General features: G+C 32.2%; 3 protein-coding genes across 3 annotated transcripts; 1 reads left to right on the forward strand and 2 right to left on the reverse strand.

The window, feature by feature from the left end:
* The first annotated feature begins 1,526 nt into the window (after window positions 1-1,526).
* LOC111298896 (DNA-directed RNA polymerases II, IV and V subunit 8B-like) lies at window positions 1,527-5,724 on the forward strand. Its single transcript, XM_022893644.2, has 4 exons — window positions 1,527-1,705; window positions 2,168-2,325; window positions 4,889-4,980; window positions 5,204-5,724. Exons 1-4 carry the CDS (start codon window positions 1,630-1,632, stop codon window positions 5,313-5,315), a joined length of 438 nt encoding a protein of 145 aa, XP_022749379.2. The 5' UTR covers window positions 1,527-1,629; the 3' UTR covers window positions 5,316-5,724.
* A 1,385-nt stretch (window positions 5,725-7,109) lies between these two features.
* Window positions 7,110-15,796, reverse strand: LOC111298897 (uncharacterized). The gene is made up of 11 exons (XM_089746936.1): window positions 15,461-15,796; window positions 15,184-15,372; window positions 14,669-14,722; window positions 13,588-13,698; window positions 9,956-10,018; window positions 9,567-9,821; window positions 9,198-9,344; window positions 9,003-9,030; window positions 8,840-8,910; window positions 8,225-8,284; window positions 7,110-7,607 (listed from the first exon to the last, which is right to left on the reverse strand). Exons 1-11 carry the CDS (start codon window positions 15,668-15,670, stop codon window positions 7,539-7,541), a joined length of 1,257 nt encoding a protein of 418 aa, XP_089603062.1. The 5' UTR covers window positions 15,671-15,796; the 3' UTR covers window positions 7,110-7,538.
* Window positions 15,797-17,343: 1,547 nt separating this feature from the next.
* Window positions 17,344-19,439, reverse strand: LOC111300226 (uncharacterized). Its single transcript, XM_022895867.2, has 5 exons — window positions 19,313-19,439; window positions 18,914-19,002; window positions 18,659-18,816; window positions 18,316-18,394; window positions 17,344-17,829 (listed from the first exon to the last, which is right to left on the reverse strand). The coding sequence occupies exons 2-5, from the start codon at window positions 18,960-18,962 to the stop codon at window positions 17,633-17,635; spliced, it is 483 nt and encodes a 160-aa protein (XP_022751602.2). The 5' UTR covers window positions 18,963-19,002; window positions 19,313-19,439; the 3' UTR covers window positions 17,344-17,632.

Here is a 19,439-nt window from a genome sequence, read left to right on the forward strand (position 1 = left end):
TGTTAGGTACCACATGGAACTGTTATGTGATTTGATAAGTCCCGTGACATTGTTGTATTATAAGTTTTGAAAAAAATGTATAAATTTAAGGTACTTAACTTTTTAAAAAATTTTATTTTAGTCATTCAACTTTAAAAATTACAATTAAGTCACTAAAAAATAAGTTATTAATTTTTATAAAAAAATAGAAATAATCATTTGATATTTTTATTACATAAAATAAAATTATAATTTTTTTTATTGAAATTATATCATTTAAATTTGAAAAATGAATGAATATTATCCAATTACCAAAATTAATTAAATAACATTACCTTAAGTCTTTGGAAGTTAATCTAAATAAATTCAAGTATTTCATATTTTATAATATAAAGATTCTAATTATAATAAAAGTTCATAATTTTAATTCCATGTAATAAAATATTAATAGAAATATAGATAACATAAATTTATTGTAATTAGAAATTGGCATTATGAAATATAAAATTTATTAATATTTTTATTTTCATTGTTAATAGCTCCTTATCACCATAAATTTATAATGAGTTGATTATCAATGTTTATAAAATTTAATATAATAAATTATTTTATTATTTATGTTGCCTATTAAAATATATTAGAATAATACTCAAATAAATCATTGAATTTTTAAAAATATAAAAATAAATATTCAATATTTTTATTGTATGAAATTAAACTATGAACTTTTATTTTATTATAATTATACCATTTAAATTTTAAAAATAAAAAAATATTAATCAATTATCAAATTATTAAAATATTATTACTTCAAATATTTGTCGTTCAATTAATTCAAATAAATTCAAGTAACTATTTTAAATTTTTATTTTTTGATCACTAATGTTTGTGAAATTATTAATATTTGGATATTACACTCAACGTAACATTAAAAGGATTTAACCACCATGGGTTTATAAAATTTAATATAATAAATTATTTTATTTTATTTTATTTTGCTTTCCATATTTGTTTAATATTTTATTACATAAAATTAAAACTAAATCTTGACATTATAAGATATGAAATATTGATTTGAATTTATTTGAATGAGCTGGATGACAAAGATTTAAAATAACATTATTTTAGTAATTTTTACAAGTGGGTAATATTATTTTATTTTTTAAATTTAAATAAAATAATTATAATTTAATTTTATGTAATAATATCAAATACTTTTTTTTTATAAAATTTGAGAATTTATTTGTTAATAATAAAATTATAAATTTTTAAAGTTGAATACTTAAAATAAAAACTTTTAAAAAATCGAGTACATAAAATTTAATTATTTTTTAAAAATTTATAATATCACGTCAATAATATCACACGTCCGACTAATCACTGAGCAACAAATAAACAGTTAGTGATTAAAAATATCCTTAAAAATTGAGTGACTATTTTTTTTTCACCCAAATATTAAAACCAAATCCCATGAAATGGGCAAACATCCCTAAAATATTTGTGGCCCAGCCCAAGTGATTTGTTGCAGCTTACTTTTCGGCTCTTCCCAAACCCAGCTGAATTTACCCTTGGGTTCCCTTCTCTTTCGAAGCCACTCTCTTTGCTAACCTCTTTGTGATAGTTTGGTGTTGAGGGTAAAATTTGCAGAAGATGTCAAGCATCATACTTTTTGAGGATATTTTTGTGGTTGATAAGCTTGACCCAGATGGTAAAAAGTTTGATAAAGGTCAAATCTTCAATCTTTCCTGAGCTTAGCTTTTATTATTCTTTCTCTAATTTACTCACTTTGGGTATTTATTTTTTTCTGTGTTTCTTTCATTGCTCTGTAATTTTAATTACATGTATATGTACCTTGATAGTGAAACGTAATTTTTAAGCATGGTATATATATAATTTTTATTTGTTTAAGTTTTGGCTATGGAATTTGGATGATTTGCTGGTAACCCCATGTTGATTGAGAAATCCTGGAATTTAGTTCTAACTCTCCTATGTAGGATTAGAAGTACGTATTTGCTTGAATGTTTACCAATGGTAGATATAAAGTAGTTATATTGCAGCAGTTCTTTTGCACAAAATATGTGTAGAATGATCTTGGCTAAAGGAATAAATAATATCAATCAAGTTTTAACTTGCTTTGGTAAAGTGTTTTATTAGATTTTCTCATTTATATTTTGGTATATTCATGCAGTTACTCGTATTGAAGCACGGAGCCAGAATTGTGACATGTTCATGCACCTAGATGTGAATACAGAGATATATCCTATGCATGTTGGTGACAAATTCACAATGGCGTTGGCTCACACATTGAATTTGGATGGAACACCTGACACTGGCTATTACACTCCGGTAGTCTTCTTACTGTTGTAGTTTAATGTTTAACACTCTTTGCTAATTTCTTTGCTGCAAAAAAAAAAAAAAAATCTTGTTAGAAATGACAGGTGCATGCTGATAACTTCGACTATGATCTCCAAGTCTTGAGTTTGATTGTGGCATTCATTGCTTGCTTTAACTCCTCATATATGATTACAAACATGAACTATGCTTCTGTTTCAATTTGGTTCTAGTGCATGTTTTATGTCCTAATTGTCTAGATGATTCGTAATTGCAATTTTTTATCATTTTTTTCATTCGTTAAAGCTATTACTAGCACAAATCAAAATCCTATATTTTACTTAACAAGTTTATGTTTTCTAGTATTTTGTATTTTGTTTCTAGTCTAGTTGCCTTTCTCATATAATATTATCACAGTTGAAGTAAATTAAAAAAATGAGCATAAATTGTGTGTGTGTGTGTGTGTGTTTTCAGAGCCTAGTAATTGGTGCTGGAAAGTAAAACATCTTTATTTTTCCAAAGGGTGTTAGAGGAGAGCACTACAACTTGAAACTAAGATTTCTACCCAAACCCCTGCCCTCCCAACACCAGGTTCTACTCCAAGTGGCTACATTAAACTGATTATTACTATTGTTAGTTACAAGATGGGTTTGCAACAGTTTCCATAAGCATTTTATGGTCATAGTTTGTGGGGTTAATAAACATGTTGCCCTTGAAGTTTGATCTCCATAAGGACCATAACTAAGATGTCCATAGAGTTCCAATTGTAACAGTCAATTAATTATAGTTTGATTAGTTAGCAATCAAGTCTTGTTATTCTCAAGTTAAAATAGGGGTCAAAATTCCAGCAAATCTGCCATGAAAGCTATAGGTTGATCAACATGTCATATGATAACAATAACAAGTTAAGGTTCTTTTACTAAGTAGAGTCAGTTATACGGATCAATGTATCATATGATAATTTCAAAATTTTGTCCTCTCAAGTCCCTTTCCTTCTTCTTCTTCTCTCTCTCAAAAGAGGTGCAAGATATCTAGTTTCCCATCGGTCTTCCTCAAGCAGCAACATTTGCAAAGCTGGTTTTTTTTGTCCAAGAAATTCTTCATTCATTACAAAGCTTGTTTGTAACCTTGTCCTCTTGCAAGCACAAATAATTGTTCTTGTTTTCTATTATTTGTTGAATATCTCAATGAAACTGCTCAGTGAGAGAGAGAGAGAGAGAGAGAGAGAGAGAATTCGATATTATTTTGAATACAGAGCAGGTTGTCAACTTCATTAAAACAGTCTTGCTGGTAACCATGATTCATTACTTTTAAGCACTTTTCATTTGTGTGTGTAAGAGTAAATATTTTTAAATTACTTAATTATTATGTTAGGGGTACAAATGTTTTTGTAAGATATATGAGTTGTATATAAGTCTTATATCTTACAAAGACATTTGATATTTGTAGCCCTAACATAATAGTTAAGTAATTTACAATTAATTTACTCTTATGGTGGGGACCTAGAAGTGAACCCCTTTGCTTAACAATAGTGTGTGAGTCTGAGACTACTTAAACTACATGGGTAGACATTTTGTTTCTTTATGGAAAAAATTGTGGAGCATAAAGCACCAATTTGAAGTTTCAATTTTGGGTTTATATTGATAATTTTTCTTGGTGACTATTTTTTTTTGGTTGGATGTTCTTAAAATTGAAATTTATTACCTATGCACTTTACTTTTCTATGAAGTTTGAGGTCCTCTGATTGATTTTGATGGTTTTCCTTTGCTTTAATTTTCTGTTGCTTGATTTGAGCAACTTTTGATCAAGCAAAGATCACCCATTCTCGTTCAACTTAGGGAAAATAAGGTTATGTCTGGTTTGAAAAAATGTTTTTATTTTTATTTTTTATTTTCATTTTTTAGAAAATAATTTTTATTTTTTATTTTCTAAAAAATGTATTTGGTAAACGAAAATAAAAATTTTTTTCTAAAAATGCAAAATATAGAAATAAATGCAATATTAAATGATATTACTATTAATGACATCTAATTATAAATATAATATATATAATATTTATTAATTAATGACATTAAAAAGTGTTCAAATATGGTAACTTGCAAAATACAAAGAAAAAAATAATCTACATCCCTTTTTTTTATAATTGAAGATATTTTTTTTATTTCATCTTTCAGCCAATTTTCCTTTTTGTTTTCTAAAAGTTTGTTTTCATTTTCAATTACTAAATACGTTTTCACTCATGTTTTTCATTTTTCTAACAAACGAAAACCGAAAATAGCTTTATTTTTTAAAACCAAACATTACCTAAATATTTGTTTCTTTCTCAACCAAACCCCACACCTGTACCACATCCAATTTGAGTCTAAAAAAGGAAGTATTGAAATTAGGAATTTGAGGATGTCTTACTCTTAGGTATGGAGTCCAAACATAAGGGTGTGTGCATGCATGTAAAAACCTTGATATTTTATCTATTTATCTATATGTGGGGGTGAGTGTGTATATATGCAAAGGCATCTATATCTTAAAGATATGCAATATTTTGTTGCCATATGCCTAACAAATTAAACCTGTGTTCCAGGGGAGGAAGTCTCTTGCAGATAAGTACGAGTATGTCATGCATGGGAAGCTATACAAGATATCAGATGATGCTTCAGGGAAAGGACTTAAAGCGTATGTTTATTAACCATACTTGGCCATTACTTTTTGTGTCCCACAAGTATCTCTTTTTTTATTCCACCGTTATTGCTGCTTGGGTGGTGCAGTTACTTTGACTTGATATTCAATAGGATTAATTTACTAGTTGCTATTTCACTGTGCAACTTGATCTGATCTCTTTGGCCTGTAAGATTCATTTTACTCGATCTTAGAATTAAATGTCTTTACTTGTTTTCAGGGAGATCTATGTTTCATATGGTGGGCTTTTGATGCTGCTCAGGGGAGAAGCTTCTCATGTCGCCCACTTTGAACTTGACCAGAGACTATTTCTTCTCATGAGGAAGCTGTGATCCGACATTTCTCTTTAATTTTGCTGAATTATGTGGTCTTCTAGGTGGTTCTATGTGTAGTATAAAAGTGATTCTTCCCCGCCGAGACTGGTGTAATATTGAATTTCCTGCAGACTATGCTTGAAGCAATTAGTAATGGAGTTGTTGTGGAATGGCACCGCCACTTGGTTTGGAAATGGCTGTCTTGACAGTCCAACCGTTTATCAACTCTTGCAACTGTGGTAATCTTGTTATAGTATGACAATGTTATGTCATAACAAACCTCTGCATGCTAGGTTTTGAGTATGGCTTCCCTTCGATTCTCTTTTTCATTGCTCTTTGATAGATTTGGTACTGACTACATAGAGTCATTTTGTGCTTTAAATTTAATAAACCAATAAGCCCTTCTTTTGGGGGATGGGGTTGTGAATATCAATCCATTAGTCATATGCTCGATACTTTGTTCAATTAATTAATGCGAAGAGATTATATCCAACAGATATAAGATTCAAATCTTAGTATCACAATCCCTTTTCCTTTATCTCCAAACTAGAATCTCCTTTGTAACAAAATATATATTTTTTATTGTATGCCTGAACTGAGTTAAGCTGGTCATAGATCAAAACACGTAGAGGTCAGCCAATTCCTTCCAGGAATACAAAATGAGATTTGGATCAGAATTCTGGAGTATCCATAAAAGATAACCAAACAAAGCTACCTCACATTTCACCAATATGTCTTCCCCTGCATGCTTCTGTTTCGAGCTCTCCATCAAATGCTTTCAACAAAGGATGGTTAAGGTACCTGGAACTAATAACATATCGTTTTCTTGTATTCCTATCATAGAATTGTTTCCCAATGTTGACTTAATGAAATTGCATTGCATGATAAGAATTCAATCATCTATCTCTTGGATCATTTTTATTTGAAAATACCAACTTCAAGCTAAAACAAGCATTAAACGTGCAACTTGGAATGATTCAAGACATGGACAGGGGCAGAGAACCATGCAACTACTAAATCACTTTCTCAACAAGGAAATTTCGGAAAGCAATTGATGTTTCAGAGACAACAAAATATCATATTTACTCAGATAAACATGAAAAAACCAACTAGTAATATGGTCATGATCTAAGATGTAGGGATAGGAACTCCCACCTTAACCTTACGATGAAACTAAAATTTCAAACATTGAGTTTAGCTCAATCAGTTCATATATTTATTTTTAAAAAACGACGTCTAATAAATTTAAAATTCAAATATTAATACTTATAATTTTTTTTTTATTTTAGGTTGTGATCTCTTCCGTACTAAAAAAAAAAAACTAGGAATTCCCGCTTTCACTTGCTTAGAAACAAAAGCATTGATCTAGTACATCTATCAATGTTTTAAAACAAAGCCAACAATAAGACTTTGCCCTTAGCCTTAGGACCATATCAGTTGCAGACAAGGACATCTGATCTGTTTTACCACTCCATTGATTTAATTCAAGAATGATAATAAGTATTCTCTTGCATTGGTGCTTTTTGACCCAAATTCCGAAACTCGGAGACAATTTTGGGGAAAATAAAGGCATAAAGTCATTTTCATTAACCTTTTGTTTCCTTGAGCCAAATTGGGAAAGATGAAAGATAGAGAAAATAAACTGACATGAAGTTCAGCTGCCATCCGGATCCTTAGGCTGTTAGGCATTATTTGGTCAGATCTGCAAATATGTTTTCAATGCAACAAAGAAAAACTTTCAAATACCATTGAAAACCTCTACAAAGTAGCAGAAATTATTTCTCTAAATTTTCACTCTTAGGGCAAGATAAGTAAAGTAATGATGCCCCAACATATAGGGTTATATATTCACAGATGAATATAGTTACAACCTCTTTTGTGGAACTTGAGGTTGCTAGGAATTGATCCCTTGTCACTTGAACTGGAACTAAGAGTTCAACACTCTACCAACAAACTACGTTATTGTTGACAATATAGTTACAACCATGAGATGAAAAATGGGGGGATTTCATTTGTTTACTTTTTGAATTACAAAAGGACAATTTCATGGGCAGATCAATCTCTGAATATATCTCTTGGTTCAGAAATGGTAAAAGAAGAATTTCATCCTATACCATTTGCCTGACGTTCGACATGATCTTAGACCGCTGAAAATACAAAACCAATGAGGTATACATTTCTTTTTCAGTGTTTGATAGGTAAAGGAATGATGAAATGCCTTCGGCTTCAAAAGTACAATCATCAAACGTTGAAACGAAACAGCATTACATCTCCTTCTTGCACTATGTAGTCTTTACCCTCAGATCTCAGCTGCAGAAAGTTAAATAAGAAAGAGAGAGAAAATAATATAGCTGAAATAAATATTGTAAGAGAGACAGCTGAAATATGTACAAAACAGAAGGAAATAAGGGAAAATATGAAAATAAAGCTGACAGTCTTTGGGCCTACAAAGGTTTAGGGTTTAGGGTTTGAGACAAGTAAAGAGCAGAGAGGGAGTAATTAAAGGTGGAGTGTAGCAGCCTACTGATTGCAGCTGGGCAACCATTCTTTGAGACTAGATGCAAAGGCGGCCTTAGCTTGTACGACCTAAGTTTTGTAACCTAGAAAAATACAAGCACATTACTCAACAGAAAACTAATAGAGCCATGACAGATATGGAGAATTGCAGATGATATCTCCACTCTCCCCTCAGAGTCAAGGTTAATGTCTATTTCACCCAAAACCAAAATTTGAAGTAGGTTTTGCTGGACGGGGCAATAGGAACTTAGGAAGAGTTCCACCGTTCTGAGGGAAAATAAATAAATGCAAAGCAGTCTTCCTTTCTTCATTGCATAAGTGAAACTCATGCAAGGTATGGAGCATATACCATTCAAGAAATTTATTACCTAAAAAAACTTATATAGGCTAATAGCAATGAAACAACTTACAAGTCCCTTTTCCCTTGCTGCTGCTAGTGAACCGGTGGCAACAAAATCATCATAGGATACCTATTAAGAACAAGACATCTTTTTATGAAGAGGTGGTGATGAAATATATTTCATACTCATGATCAATGATTCCACATAAATAATCTCTCTTAGAGATGCATGTGAATTCATATATTGAACCATCATACAACTTTGACACAAGCAGATGTTCAAAAAGGTAAAAGATGCTCATGTTCTGATTAAAGAATCATGTCTCCAATAAGTAAGCAATCTTTTCATTTTTCTTATTTTCCATATACCAAACCATCATGCAATTTGACTAAAGCAGATGACCCTATAACATTATTCCTTCTTATTTAGCCCAATGTCCAATCAATTCCATGTTTATCAATAAAAGAATGCCCTATATGGTTTGCTGATGACAGCAGGGAAAGTAGCTGATTGCAGAGCCAAGGCCAGGCTTGTAAGCAGTATTTTCAAGAAAAAAAGACAGAAAGCAACAAATAGCAAAAACAGAAACAATTGCTTCCATCCAGCCATCGAGCTGATGGGATGGGAGGAAAAAAATCTGAAAATGTATGGGATGGAATCCACAAAATTAATGATGGTGCTTACTGTCTCAGCACGAATAAAGCCTTTCTCAAAGTCGGAGTGAATAACTCCAGCAGCTTGAGGAGCAGTCATCCCTGATCAAGAAAAAACAAATTAGATAACGATGATAAGAATATCTGCATATAGTACAGATTAGAGTTTGGACACCAGAACAGCCAAAACTAACCTGCAAGTATTGTCCATGCTTTTGATTCCTGCAGCATTAAGAACACTTTCAACTAATAGAACAAATAAAATTCAAGCAGACATGAAATCCATCTTCCATGCTATGAAACCAAATTTTTAAAAAAAAAACGATTAAAGTAATTGTGAGAATGTCTTTTCACCTATTTATCCAAAAAAAAAAAGAATGTCTTTTCACCTTCTCCCCAGATGTAAAGTATGTACGCAGCCCTAGAAGGCTATATGTTTCTCTAATAAGGTTCCCAAGCCCACTTTCATTGACACCAAGAGATTTCAAATATTCTGTTCGTTCTTCTGATGGAAGTTCAGTGAGCTCTGACTCAACCTGCAATGTTAAGCTTCCTTAGTTCCTCTGCATAATATAATAGCTAATACAACATCCATCAGCAACAGGTTTAAAAGAACAGATAAATTTTCTTGTTTTTATAAAAGATGACAGTGCATCAATGTCTGCCAACAGGCTTGAGCACATTAGAGAGAGACAGAAGATTGCAAAGCTCTAAAATTACTTGTCATTAGAACATGCTTTTCAAGAGTATCACCAAACCTGTGCAGAAATTGTTACAATTCCAGATTGCAACTCAGATGCAAGATTCATCACTTCAGTAACATGGGGATTATTTCCAGGCTCAGCGAGATCAGATTCTGTGACATTGGCCACATAAATGATTGGTTTCATTGTCAGCAAGCAAAGATGTTTCACAGCATCCTTCTCAAAGTCAGTTAATGCAACTGATCGTGCTGGTTTTCCATCCATAAGTGCCTGCCGAATCCTTTCCAAGGCAGACTTTTCTGCTTCCTCCTAAAATTATATAACTTTAAGAAAGTCAATGCTAACACAAAAATACACCACATTGGAGTATAGAATAGACAGAATGACAGGCAAATGACAAGATGCTACTTACAGTAAAAACAGAGGAGGAAAAATAACTTCACCTTTTGTTTAGATTGTGAATCCTTCGCCTTCCCCTTTTTAAGCTTCTCCAATCTCTTCTCTATCTGCATTTCTTATAAAAGATGCAATTAATTACACAAGCTTATTTTGATTTAGGCTGCCACACGAATGTACTAAGGCCATGCAGGAGTTCATAAAGGTTATTGAGAAAGAAGCATTTAAGCAAATTTATTTAAGGTTAAGGTTAATTGAGAAAGAAACAATCAAGTAAATTCATTGGAGGGTTAATGCACTAAAACATAAGACATGGGCAATGAATTATTACTTTGAAACCATAGATAAATATGTGTGTAAACAAATATATCTGCATGGTAAAAAGCACAAGCATGGACAAGGATATGAGATGATATGAATTTAATGCCATAACAGATGTTGGAAAAACAGAACACCGACATGGAAGGTGTACATGCATATCTTAGGATGCAATATACGAAAGATATGTAAATAAATTAGTGGTTTGGATCCACATTATTCAAAACAAAATGCTAATTCTTAAGAGTTTCATAAGTATAAGATAGATGCTTTCATTTCATGTTATAAAGGTAATATCTTGGTCCAAACACCATAGGACAAACAACTTTTCAAGTTTATACTGCACAAACTCAAAAGATTAAGCTCAAGTTGATAAGAGTGAGTGGCTTAAACCCTTATGTGGGATTCATCAATCATACTCCTAATATCATATTCTTTACCCATCCCTGCCCTTCTCCTTGATGGCCTCATCAGATTTCAGAACCACATATCACAGTCAGAATTGATTCTCATAGGACCAATATCACACACTGTGACTATGTGAACCCACATTGAATGGGCATATGCTTTGACACCAATGGCAATATCCTTGGAGGCTGGGCTCAAGCACCACTAGCCCAACATCTTTTCAGCCCTAAACCACATCCACATGAACTCAAAATCTTAACCCAAGTTGTTAAGAATGACTTGAAGACCTATGTGGCTTCCAACAATCACACTCGTATTTGATATAGGATGATGTATCACAAAATAATGCAGTCTCCTAAAACTTTAGACCAAGCAATCAACGAGGAGCTCTATGCAGTATCATGACAGATTTCAAATTTCAATTAGAAAAATTGGAGTCAATACCGTTTTGAAAGAGGACCTTTTCAGTCTTTGGACATGTTCAAAGAGTGCTATTATGCATCTGCCAGAATGGCAGAAATAGATTTCACATATAGTGCCCCCATTAATTAACTACAATCCACTGCTTTAGAGGTATTGAACATGAAATGTAAGTAAAACATGTATGCAACTTTCTGGTTAGAAATATTACATATCAACCAAAATCTCCAATGAGTCCCAAATTATTTGGAACTAGAACTAGCTTCTCCTTTCTTTTTGTACAATTTAATTAAATGTTGCTAGTAGCTCCATCAATTATGTTCATTGTGAAAAAGTTTACTTCTACAAGAAACAGATTTCATACGAAATTAAGAGTCTAAAGAAACTTGGATAATAGCATCAAATTTTCTATAAATCTGTTTTTACTCGTTAAAACCCGAGTTCTTTCTAACTGGTGGAAACTGATGGACTTCAAATTACATAGAATTCTAGAATTATTTTATAACTTATCACCTATTAGAATTCTCAAATGTGTTTTACCCAATAATTGTGGTAAAGGAGTCAAAACTTAATTCTTCTAACTAAGAAAACAGCCTTTGCACTTTAGAGGAATCTCCAAGGTTCCTATCCTGAGAATCTATAAATAGTATTATTCGGTACCTTTTGAAGATGCGATGCAAACAATATTTTCCATCTCTATATGACCCTAAACTTAAGGTTGAATCTTTGATTTAGGATCAAATTTTACCCGCACAAGATGATTTCTTTGGCATTTAACCTAAGTTTCCTCTTTATTTCCATCCTACATCGTCAGAAATTCTTATATTTCCCAACTTTTCTCAGCTGCATCAACATGACAATTTGTTTGTGTTAGCAACTAAATCCAAACCAAACTACTCTAAACTCTTTAAACAGTCCCTGCTGCCTTAAACACACTCTTAAATTGTACTTGAGAAGAATTTGAGACTTAGTGGATATGATAAGTTAGTTTATATTTGATCGCTCAAAGCCTTCTTTTGTTAGTAATGGATTTAAACTATTTTGGACTCTGAGTTCTTGGACAGACAAACTTTTTCAGATCTTTTCACACATTTTTTGGCTTCAGTTTAAAATTATATTTAACGCTATCCCCTGTACAGTGACAAACTATCCAGATCAAACAAGTTCTAAACAGAATGAATATTCTATCACAGAGTTTAGTTTATGCTGACCTCAAGTTCATTACAAAATTTAAACTATAGAAAATCTTTTATCTTGACAGAATTAAAACAATTCAAGCATTTTATCTACACAAGAATTGAAATTTCCCCAACCTTTAATATCTCACAAGATCTTTTGGAAATTTGAAACTTTTAGTTTTGGGTTTTAGATTCCAAAAAGATTTAATGCTTAGCTAAGATTTTAATGCCCAAAAGATCTAGTCCTTTATGAATGCATAAAACATCCGACAATTTGTAGAAATTCAACAAGACCTTGGTTTAATAAACTTTTGAAGCACCCTTAATCGAAATGATACTACAAAGCATATAAGTAGCTAACCACTTGGAACACTACTTTATTTAATCAACTAATACAAAAGTCCGGGAATTAATAAGTTACAGGAAGTCCAGTTAATTTTTTCTCAAACCCAAATTGTTCAAATTGCCTCACGATGATATAACATTCCAAATCTAGAAGACTGTTAGTGAATCATACAAAAGCCTGAATAAAGATTCTCACTGCTGAAAACACAAGAAGCAGTAATTTGATTCACATCACTAATGGGCCATTAAACAGAGGAATGTGTTCTACCAATCATTATATAACTAGGATTCTCAAATAAATAACTGAAATGAGAAAAAATAGGTCCAACTTTATTTACTAAAAGAGGGACAACTTTTGCAATCAAAGATCTCTTCGGATCAACACCAGTCCAATCGTATGAGAGTACAGTAAATGAGTAAAATCTTTTAAAAATATTTCTTAAAATGTAAATTAGACACCACACAAGCAACATGAAAAGAATTAACATTGTAAAAGATGCTTTAGATGCACTCATATGATAATAGAGTGCTGTTAGATGCACCCTAGCCTTTTCTCTTCACACCCAGCTTTTTTTTTCCAAAATTTTTTGTAAATGAAATTACTTAATTATTCTTTCTTTTTCACACAAGTTACTGGAAATGGATTTCCGGAAAGTCATAAACCTGTCCGAAAATGGATTTCCAAAAAGTCATATAGCTTTTCGGAAATGGATTTCCGGGAGATTATAAACTTTTCCAAAACTGAATTTCCGGAAAGTCAAATTTCCAGAAAGGTTTATGACTTTCCGGAAGCCCATTTTTGGAAAATTATAAAACTCCAGAAAGTTGTGAGAAGGGTAATTAAGTAATTTCACTTACAAAAAATTTTGAACAAAAAAAGTTGGGCTGTGAAGAGAAAAACTAAGGGTGCATTTAGCACCACTCATGATAATATATTCTAAACTATTAAATCAGCATCACCACTTTTTCAAGAAAGAGGCTGAAGCTTTATTAAACTCCATTGAGCATACCTGATCTAAATCTGAGAAAACTAGCTCCAAATTGATAATATCAATATCAGACTTAGGATCAACTTTGCCATTCACATGAACAATGTCATTATCTTCAAAACAGCGTACAACCTGAAACAATAATGAAATCAGCATTTGATTTCAAAAATTAGAAGTAAATAACTATATCACCAAGCTTTTGATTGGCAAATCATATGCATAAAATTCGATAATGTCTCCCAAAGAATACTTTCAGATTCAATTAAAAAAATTAAAAACTGTTTAGGGGTGGGGATGTTTACCTGGGTTCTTTAATTCTTAAATACATAGTCTTCTGTACAAGGATAAAGAAAAAACTTATATGGGGAATTTCTCAAAATTTTAAACAACTAAAGTACTGGAATAATGACTCAACAATTAACACGAGCCCTTGCCTTCGGATCAAAAGGTCATTTTTGTCTGCTTTTCCCCTAAAACATAAACATTCAAAAACAAATGGAACTCACATATTTCAGGGGGAAAAAGAGAGTATTTACGGTATAACAGGCACAAATTCTTCATATTTCTTGAAAATTTTCTGTGTTCATGCATAAAGATACTGAGTGAAAAATGATTAACAAAAAAAAAAAAAAAATAGCAAAAAAGGCAGTACCAGATTAAACTTCCAACTAAGATGATTTGAAGGAAATTGACCATTTAAAGGTTTTAGCCATGCTGAGCCTTAAAGATATGCTCATTCAGACATGGCTAACTGTTAAAAAGGTATGCACTAAATATACTATAGATGACCATAAATCACGTAGAGAGAATTAATGTAGTAAGTGATGCACTAATGTACACAGAGCATAGTATGTATTTGTGAACTAGTTAAACTACTCCCTGGAAGGACCACGTATAATGGAAAGCCATTTATTTTAGTTAGCGAAATGATGGTTGGGCTAGTATATGTATGTCTTTACTCATTAGTGGTTTATCCTGTATTTTCTATTATTAACACTGTATCTGAATGACATAATCACCAACTTAAAGACAGTAGAAAAAAATCAGTACAGCATATGCAGAAAAGAACACTGGTGAGTGGTGAATAAGGATAGAGAAAAACCTGAAGAATGGAGTCCACCTCCCGGATATGCGATAAGAATTTATTTCCTAATCCCTGAAAACAATGACATAGAAAAAAAAATTAAGGACCCAATTGCAACAGATTTCGAAAGGTAGATAATATTCAAAGCGGTGTTTGGTTTCATATCCAAATGCACTCTATGCATTTGTATTCAAAAGCAAAAAATAAAAACAAAAACAAACAATACTATTAAAAACAATACAAATACATGCACAAAAGCAACAAGGTTTAAAATTTTAGCAAAAACCAAAAAATGTACTTTGGGTTCAACATGCTGGCACAAACTATGATATGAATACAAATTATGATATAACAATTTTCATGTTTTAAACATGTTCAGCATGTAGCCATGAATTGTAATATGAATACACGAATTGCCAGGTTTACCTTATGCTTTCTGCCAGGTTTAACTTATGCTTTCATATTCCAATACACTTTTTTCTTTCTTTTCAAAGCAAAAAATAAAAACAAAAAAAAAAAAGAACAAGTATTACCTCTCCTTGACTGGCACCCTTAACGAGACCAGCAATGTCAACAAACTCAATAGAAGCAGGGACAGCTCTTTGAGACTTGCTGAGTTTAGAAAGAACATGGAGCCGAGGATCCGGAACCGCAACAATCCCAACATTTGGCTCTATTGTACAAAACGGAAAATTCGCAGCTTGTGCTTTCCCATTCTCAACCTACATTTTCAATTTTCGATTTAATCATTTCCTCATCTTTTTTCTAAGAAAAAAGAAAACCCAAAATCCGAAATCAAGTAAAACTTACAACGGCATTGAATAGAGTTGATTTGCCGACGTTAGGGAGACCAACAATGCCGGCTCTTAAGCTCATGCTTATTCTGGAAGAAGAAGAGTATAATCTCGTTTTTGTCCCATCCAAAACGCTGATTAATTGAAGATTTTTAGTTAAAAAGGAGGGTTTGTTTGGAAGAAGAGTTAGAGTTGAAAGCAGACTACCGCAGGCTGTTCTGGCCATTTAGAAGAGAAAGCTTCAATGGATATGGTTTCCTTTTCTTGAAAGAATTCGGCCACCGTTTCTTGTCATCTCAGGGGTGGCTTAAGGCCTGGGGTTTTAAAAGGGGTTTTTGTGGAATTTTCAACAACGGCCTAAAAATTCTGTCAATTTAAAACTTTTGCTACTATTTTTTTTGTTTTTAATTTCGTATAAATAAATCAATCCAACTCAATCTGGAAATACATACGGGCAAACATTATTGTTTAGATATGATATTTTATGTATTTATGTTTATGTATTTAATATATATAAAATATAAAAATTATTATGTTATAATTAATTATACACATTAAATATAAAATATATATTTAAAATTTTATTAAATTTAAATACAATTTTATTAAAATTTTAAATTTTATTATTTTTATATTTTTATTTTATAGAGTCATCTTTCGTACTTGAAATATACAATTTATTAAATATTATTTTATCCGATTCATATAAAATTTTTATGAAAATTTTAAATTATATTATTTTTATTTTTTTAATCACTTTATTGTATTTAAAATATTTAAAATTTATAAGGGAAAGCGAATTCACAACTCTTCGGTCAGATTTGTTGGTGTTTGTTTTCGCAAAGGTTTCTTATGAATGATCTTGCATTGACCAGTGAAACTCTAGAGTCTAGATAAACAACATTGCTGATTAAGATCTCCCACTGAATTACGAATGGGGACGAGCAGCGCATTTCTGTTTGTGTCGAATTTATATTATGTAATAAAATGAAATGCAGGAGACTCCTTAACGAAACTTTCATGGGGCATCGCCTATGGATGTAATTGAATTGATACATTACCATACTCAAAGTCTGATTCGAAAATTCAATACTTAAAATTTGATTTGAATTTTATTAAATTTTATTTTTTATGTTCAAATTCGTGACTTAATTAAGTTGAGGTATTAAAGTTTGATTTGATAAGTTCAGTTAAATTCGATAAAATTATGAAGATCAATATTAAATATTATATTTTTATCATTTACTTATATATAAATATTAAATATAAAAGAAAACCACTCAAATTAATTTCATAAGCTTTTCAAAACATATATTAAATTATTCGAACTGAGTTCGGATTATTTGAATCAATGAAAGGATGAAACTTATATTAATCTACTACTCCACCGCCTCTTCTCCAAGCCGAGACCTCCCTCCTCACCAAAAATCAAAGTCAAACTTTTTGGAACCTCCAAAATCGAAAATCTCAGTTTTGATGTTTGTGAACTTTTTTTGCTGCTGTTCCACGAAAAGAGACGAGAAAATTTTTTTTTTTTGGTTTTGCTGTGATGGTATTCAGGTGGTCTGCCGGCAGAGGGTTTTCTTTTTTTTTTTTGGAGGGGGGGGTGGAGGTGGAGGTGGAGGTGGAGGTGTTTGCTGTGGTGGTATTGTGGGATTTGATAGAGGAAACAGTGAAAGTGCGGGACTCTCAGAGGATCGTTTCTTTGTGATGGCAGTGAAGTGTTGCTGCTTGGGTATGGGAAATGGATTAATCTTTAATTTGAAAGGGAAAGAAAATTTTTGGATTGGGCCATTTAACACCCTAAGTGACATACTCTAAGCTCTCAAGCCCAAATGACCCACATAGGCCCGTTCAAACTTAATCATGGCTCGAACAGCTTAATAAACTTGATTGAAGTACAAAAATAAAAACTCAAATCGGTTTTAATTAACCCAGACAAAAATAAGTGGCTACAGTAGAAAGAACAGACTTAATTCTCAAGTTGTCATTTTGGTATCCTACAGCTCTATTGTGAATACGCCATGCAAGCGTACTTGAACAAAACAAATTTTGTTTTTAAAGCGATCCTCAAAAACAAATACCAAATGGAAAGATCGATTACCGTTATTCATTGTTAAAAAGAATACAGCATGAAAGACAATATGCATAAGGTTCCAAAGGGTGTTATCAATTTGCCAAGAGACTCTTATCTTCTTCGACTGCCCCCCTGGTAATCTTCATCACTTTCGTTATCCTTTAAGAAGCTTAGGAATGCAAGAAATCCAAAAAGGAAGAATCCGCCTGACCAGTTGCCACCGCCGCCTCCCCCACCTCCACCACCCCCATCATCACGGGGAGGAAATCCAGAATCACCATCATCCAGTTGTGGTGACTTCTCCTTTGCTGCATTTCAATAAACCATAGTAAGCCATTTAAATGACACATTTTCCCATAAAATTACATGGATTTGTACTCAAATAAAAAAACAGGGCCAGGGTTCTATCCCCAGATCCTGCAAGTGTAGGTATTTATCACCTATATACCATAGAAGAAAAATACAAAAAAAGGAACATTGTTCGATGCTTCTAGCAAAAAGGCAGTGTCTGGATTATCATGTGCCAAAAAAATAACAATCGTCCTACCAAAGCAGATGGAATATGACAGTGCAAGATTGAAAACAGCATGGTTAAGTGTCCAAAAAGGTATGGCAGTAATACATGCTCATCACCATGTCTTCAGCTATTCCAACAAAACCACCTAGCACTCGATAACCTTCCTAACCACCATTTCAACTTAAGGTGGTTGGATAAAGGTCAACTAGAATAAACACAAAAAAGGGATGCATCTAACTAAATTTTGGTAAACTATAGAAAATGGATGTGTCATTACCATGGACAGGAGCTTGGGTGATTGTTGGTGCCTCCCGAGTAATGGTTTGAGTTTGCCCTGATGCACTGCAAGTTGCATTCTGCATCAAAAAGAAACCAGGTGTCGAACTCATCATTTAAAACGTCTACTTTTAGTATGTGTAAAACAAAACACACACAGAAACACATGTTCACACAAGTTGATCTCTTTCACTACATCTATTTCAAGTTTTAACGCTGTTTGACTTTGATATTGATAACAGACAAGTAACATTCTCTGTCTATAGCATTCTTTGGTCCATGTTAACCACTCTAAGGGAAACCATTTACTTTTCTCCGAGTAAAAATTGTTCGAACAAACTTACCAAAGCAGCAGCAGCACACATAACAGATAAAGATTGTTTTCTACTTCTTCCAACAATAGGTTCCAACTGCAAGCCAAGGCCGATTGGCTTAATTCTCCTACAAATTCTGACCGCGGCACAGCAGCCACTGCGCCTAATTTGCGACTTCAATTGAGTCCCTGGTGAAAACCATGATAAATATTATAATAAAACAAACACAATTGTATAAATAATGAAAGAAAATTCCGAGAAAATTAGGATAGAAAAAGAGCATACCAGGAGATAATAGAGGCGGCGAAGGGATAGTAACACTAGCAGTCAGCATTTGCAAAGAACAAAAAGGGAATTTGGATAAGAACAAAAACCTGAAAGTACATGAAAGCTTGAATTATCAGATTATATCGAAATTTTAATATTAAAAAGAGTCAAATTCCGTCAAAATTATTCCTTTTCTAATCAAAAGCAAATGCCCACATATGAATTATAATTAACAATTCTATCGGTCATAACCACCCAAGAAAAATCTATTAATAGCACAGAAAGGAATTAAAAAAATACCCAATTCTCTTTTCTATTTCTCAAAAAAAAAAAAAAAAAAAACCCTCAAAACATAATTGAAAATTGCTCGCGGAATTGAACCGTAGAAATTACAGAAAAAAAAAAGATATTAGACACCTAAAATCGAAGAAACAGCTTGATACGAGGAACCAAGAATGAAAGAAGCAGCCGACTTTGAGGAAGATTGAAGATGGAAATGCCAAATTCGGGATTGGTTTGGGACTATGGGCTTATATACTATTAA

The sequence above is a fragment of the Durio zibethinus genome, chromosome 18 (genome assembly GCF_047325235.1).
Source record: "Durio zibethinus cultivar Kanyao isolate XHJ-2024 chromosome 18, ASM4732523v1, whole genome shotgun sequence".
Classification (NCBI taxonomy): Eukaryota; Viridiplantae; Streptophyta; class Magnoliopsida; order Malvales; family Malvaceae; genus Durio; species Durio zibethinus.

Excerpts from the sequence above, each read along its gene's own strand:
- LOC111298896 (XM_022893644.2), top strand. The coding sequence starts at position 1,630 with ATGTCAAGCATCATACTTTTTGAGGATATTTTTGTGGTTGATAAGCTT. Across the intron at positions 1,706-2,167 it reads TGGTAAAAAGTTTGATAAAG|TTACTCGTATTGAAGCACGG; the intron begins GTCAAATCTTCA and ends ATATTCATGCAG. Across the intron at positions 4,981-5,203 it reads TCAGGGAAAGGACTTAAAGC|GGAGATCTATGTTTCATATG; the intron begins GTATGTTTATTA and ends ACTTGTTTTCAG.
- LOC111298897 (XM_089746936.1), bottom strand. The coding sequence starts at position 15,670 with ATGGCCAGAACAGCCTGCGGTAGTCTGCTTTCAACTCTAACTCTTCTT. Across the intron at positions 10,019-13,587 it reads TTTTCTCAGATTTAGATCAG|ATAGAGAAGAGATTGGAGAA; the intron begins GTATGCTCAATG and ends TAAGAAATGCAG. Across the intron at positions 9,031-9,197 it reads ACTTTACATCTGGGGAGAAG|GAATCAAAAGCATGGACAAT; the intron begins GTGAAAAGACAT and ends TTAATGCTGCAG.
- LOC111300226 (XM_022895867.2), bottom strand. The coding sequence starts at position 18,962 with ATGCTGACTGCTAGTGTTACTATCCCTTCGCCGCCTCTATTATCTCCT. Across the intron at positions 18,817-18,913 it reads GCCGCCTCTATTATCTCCTG|GGACTCAATTGAAGTCGCAA; the intron begins GTATGCTCTTTT and ends GGTTTTCACCAG. Across the intron at positions 17,830-18,315 it reads CACCCAAGCTCCTGTCCATG|CAAAGGAGAAGTCACCACAA; the intron begins GTAATGACACAT and ends ATTGAAATGCAG.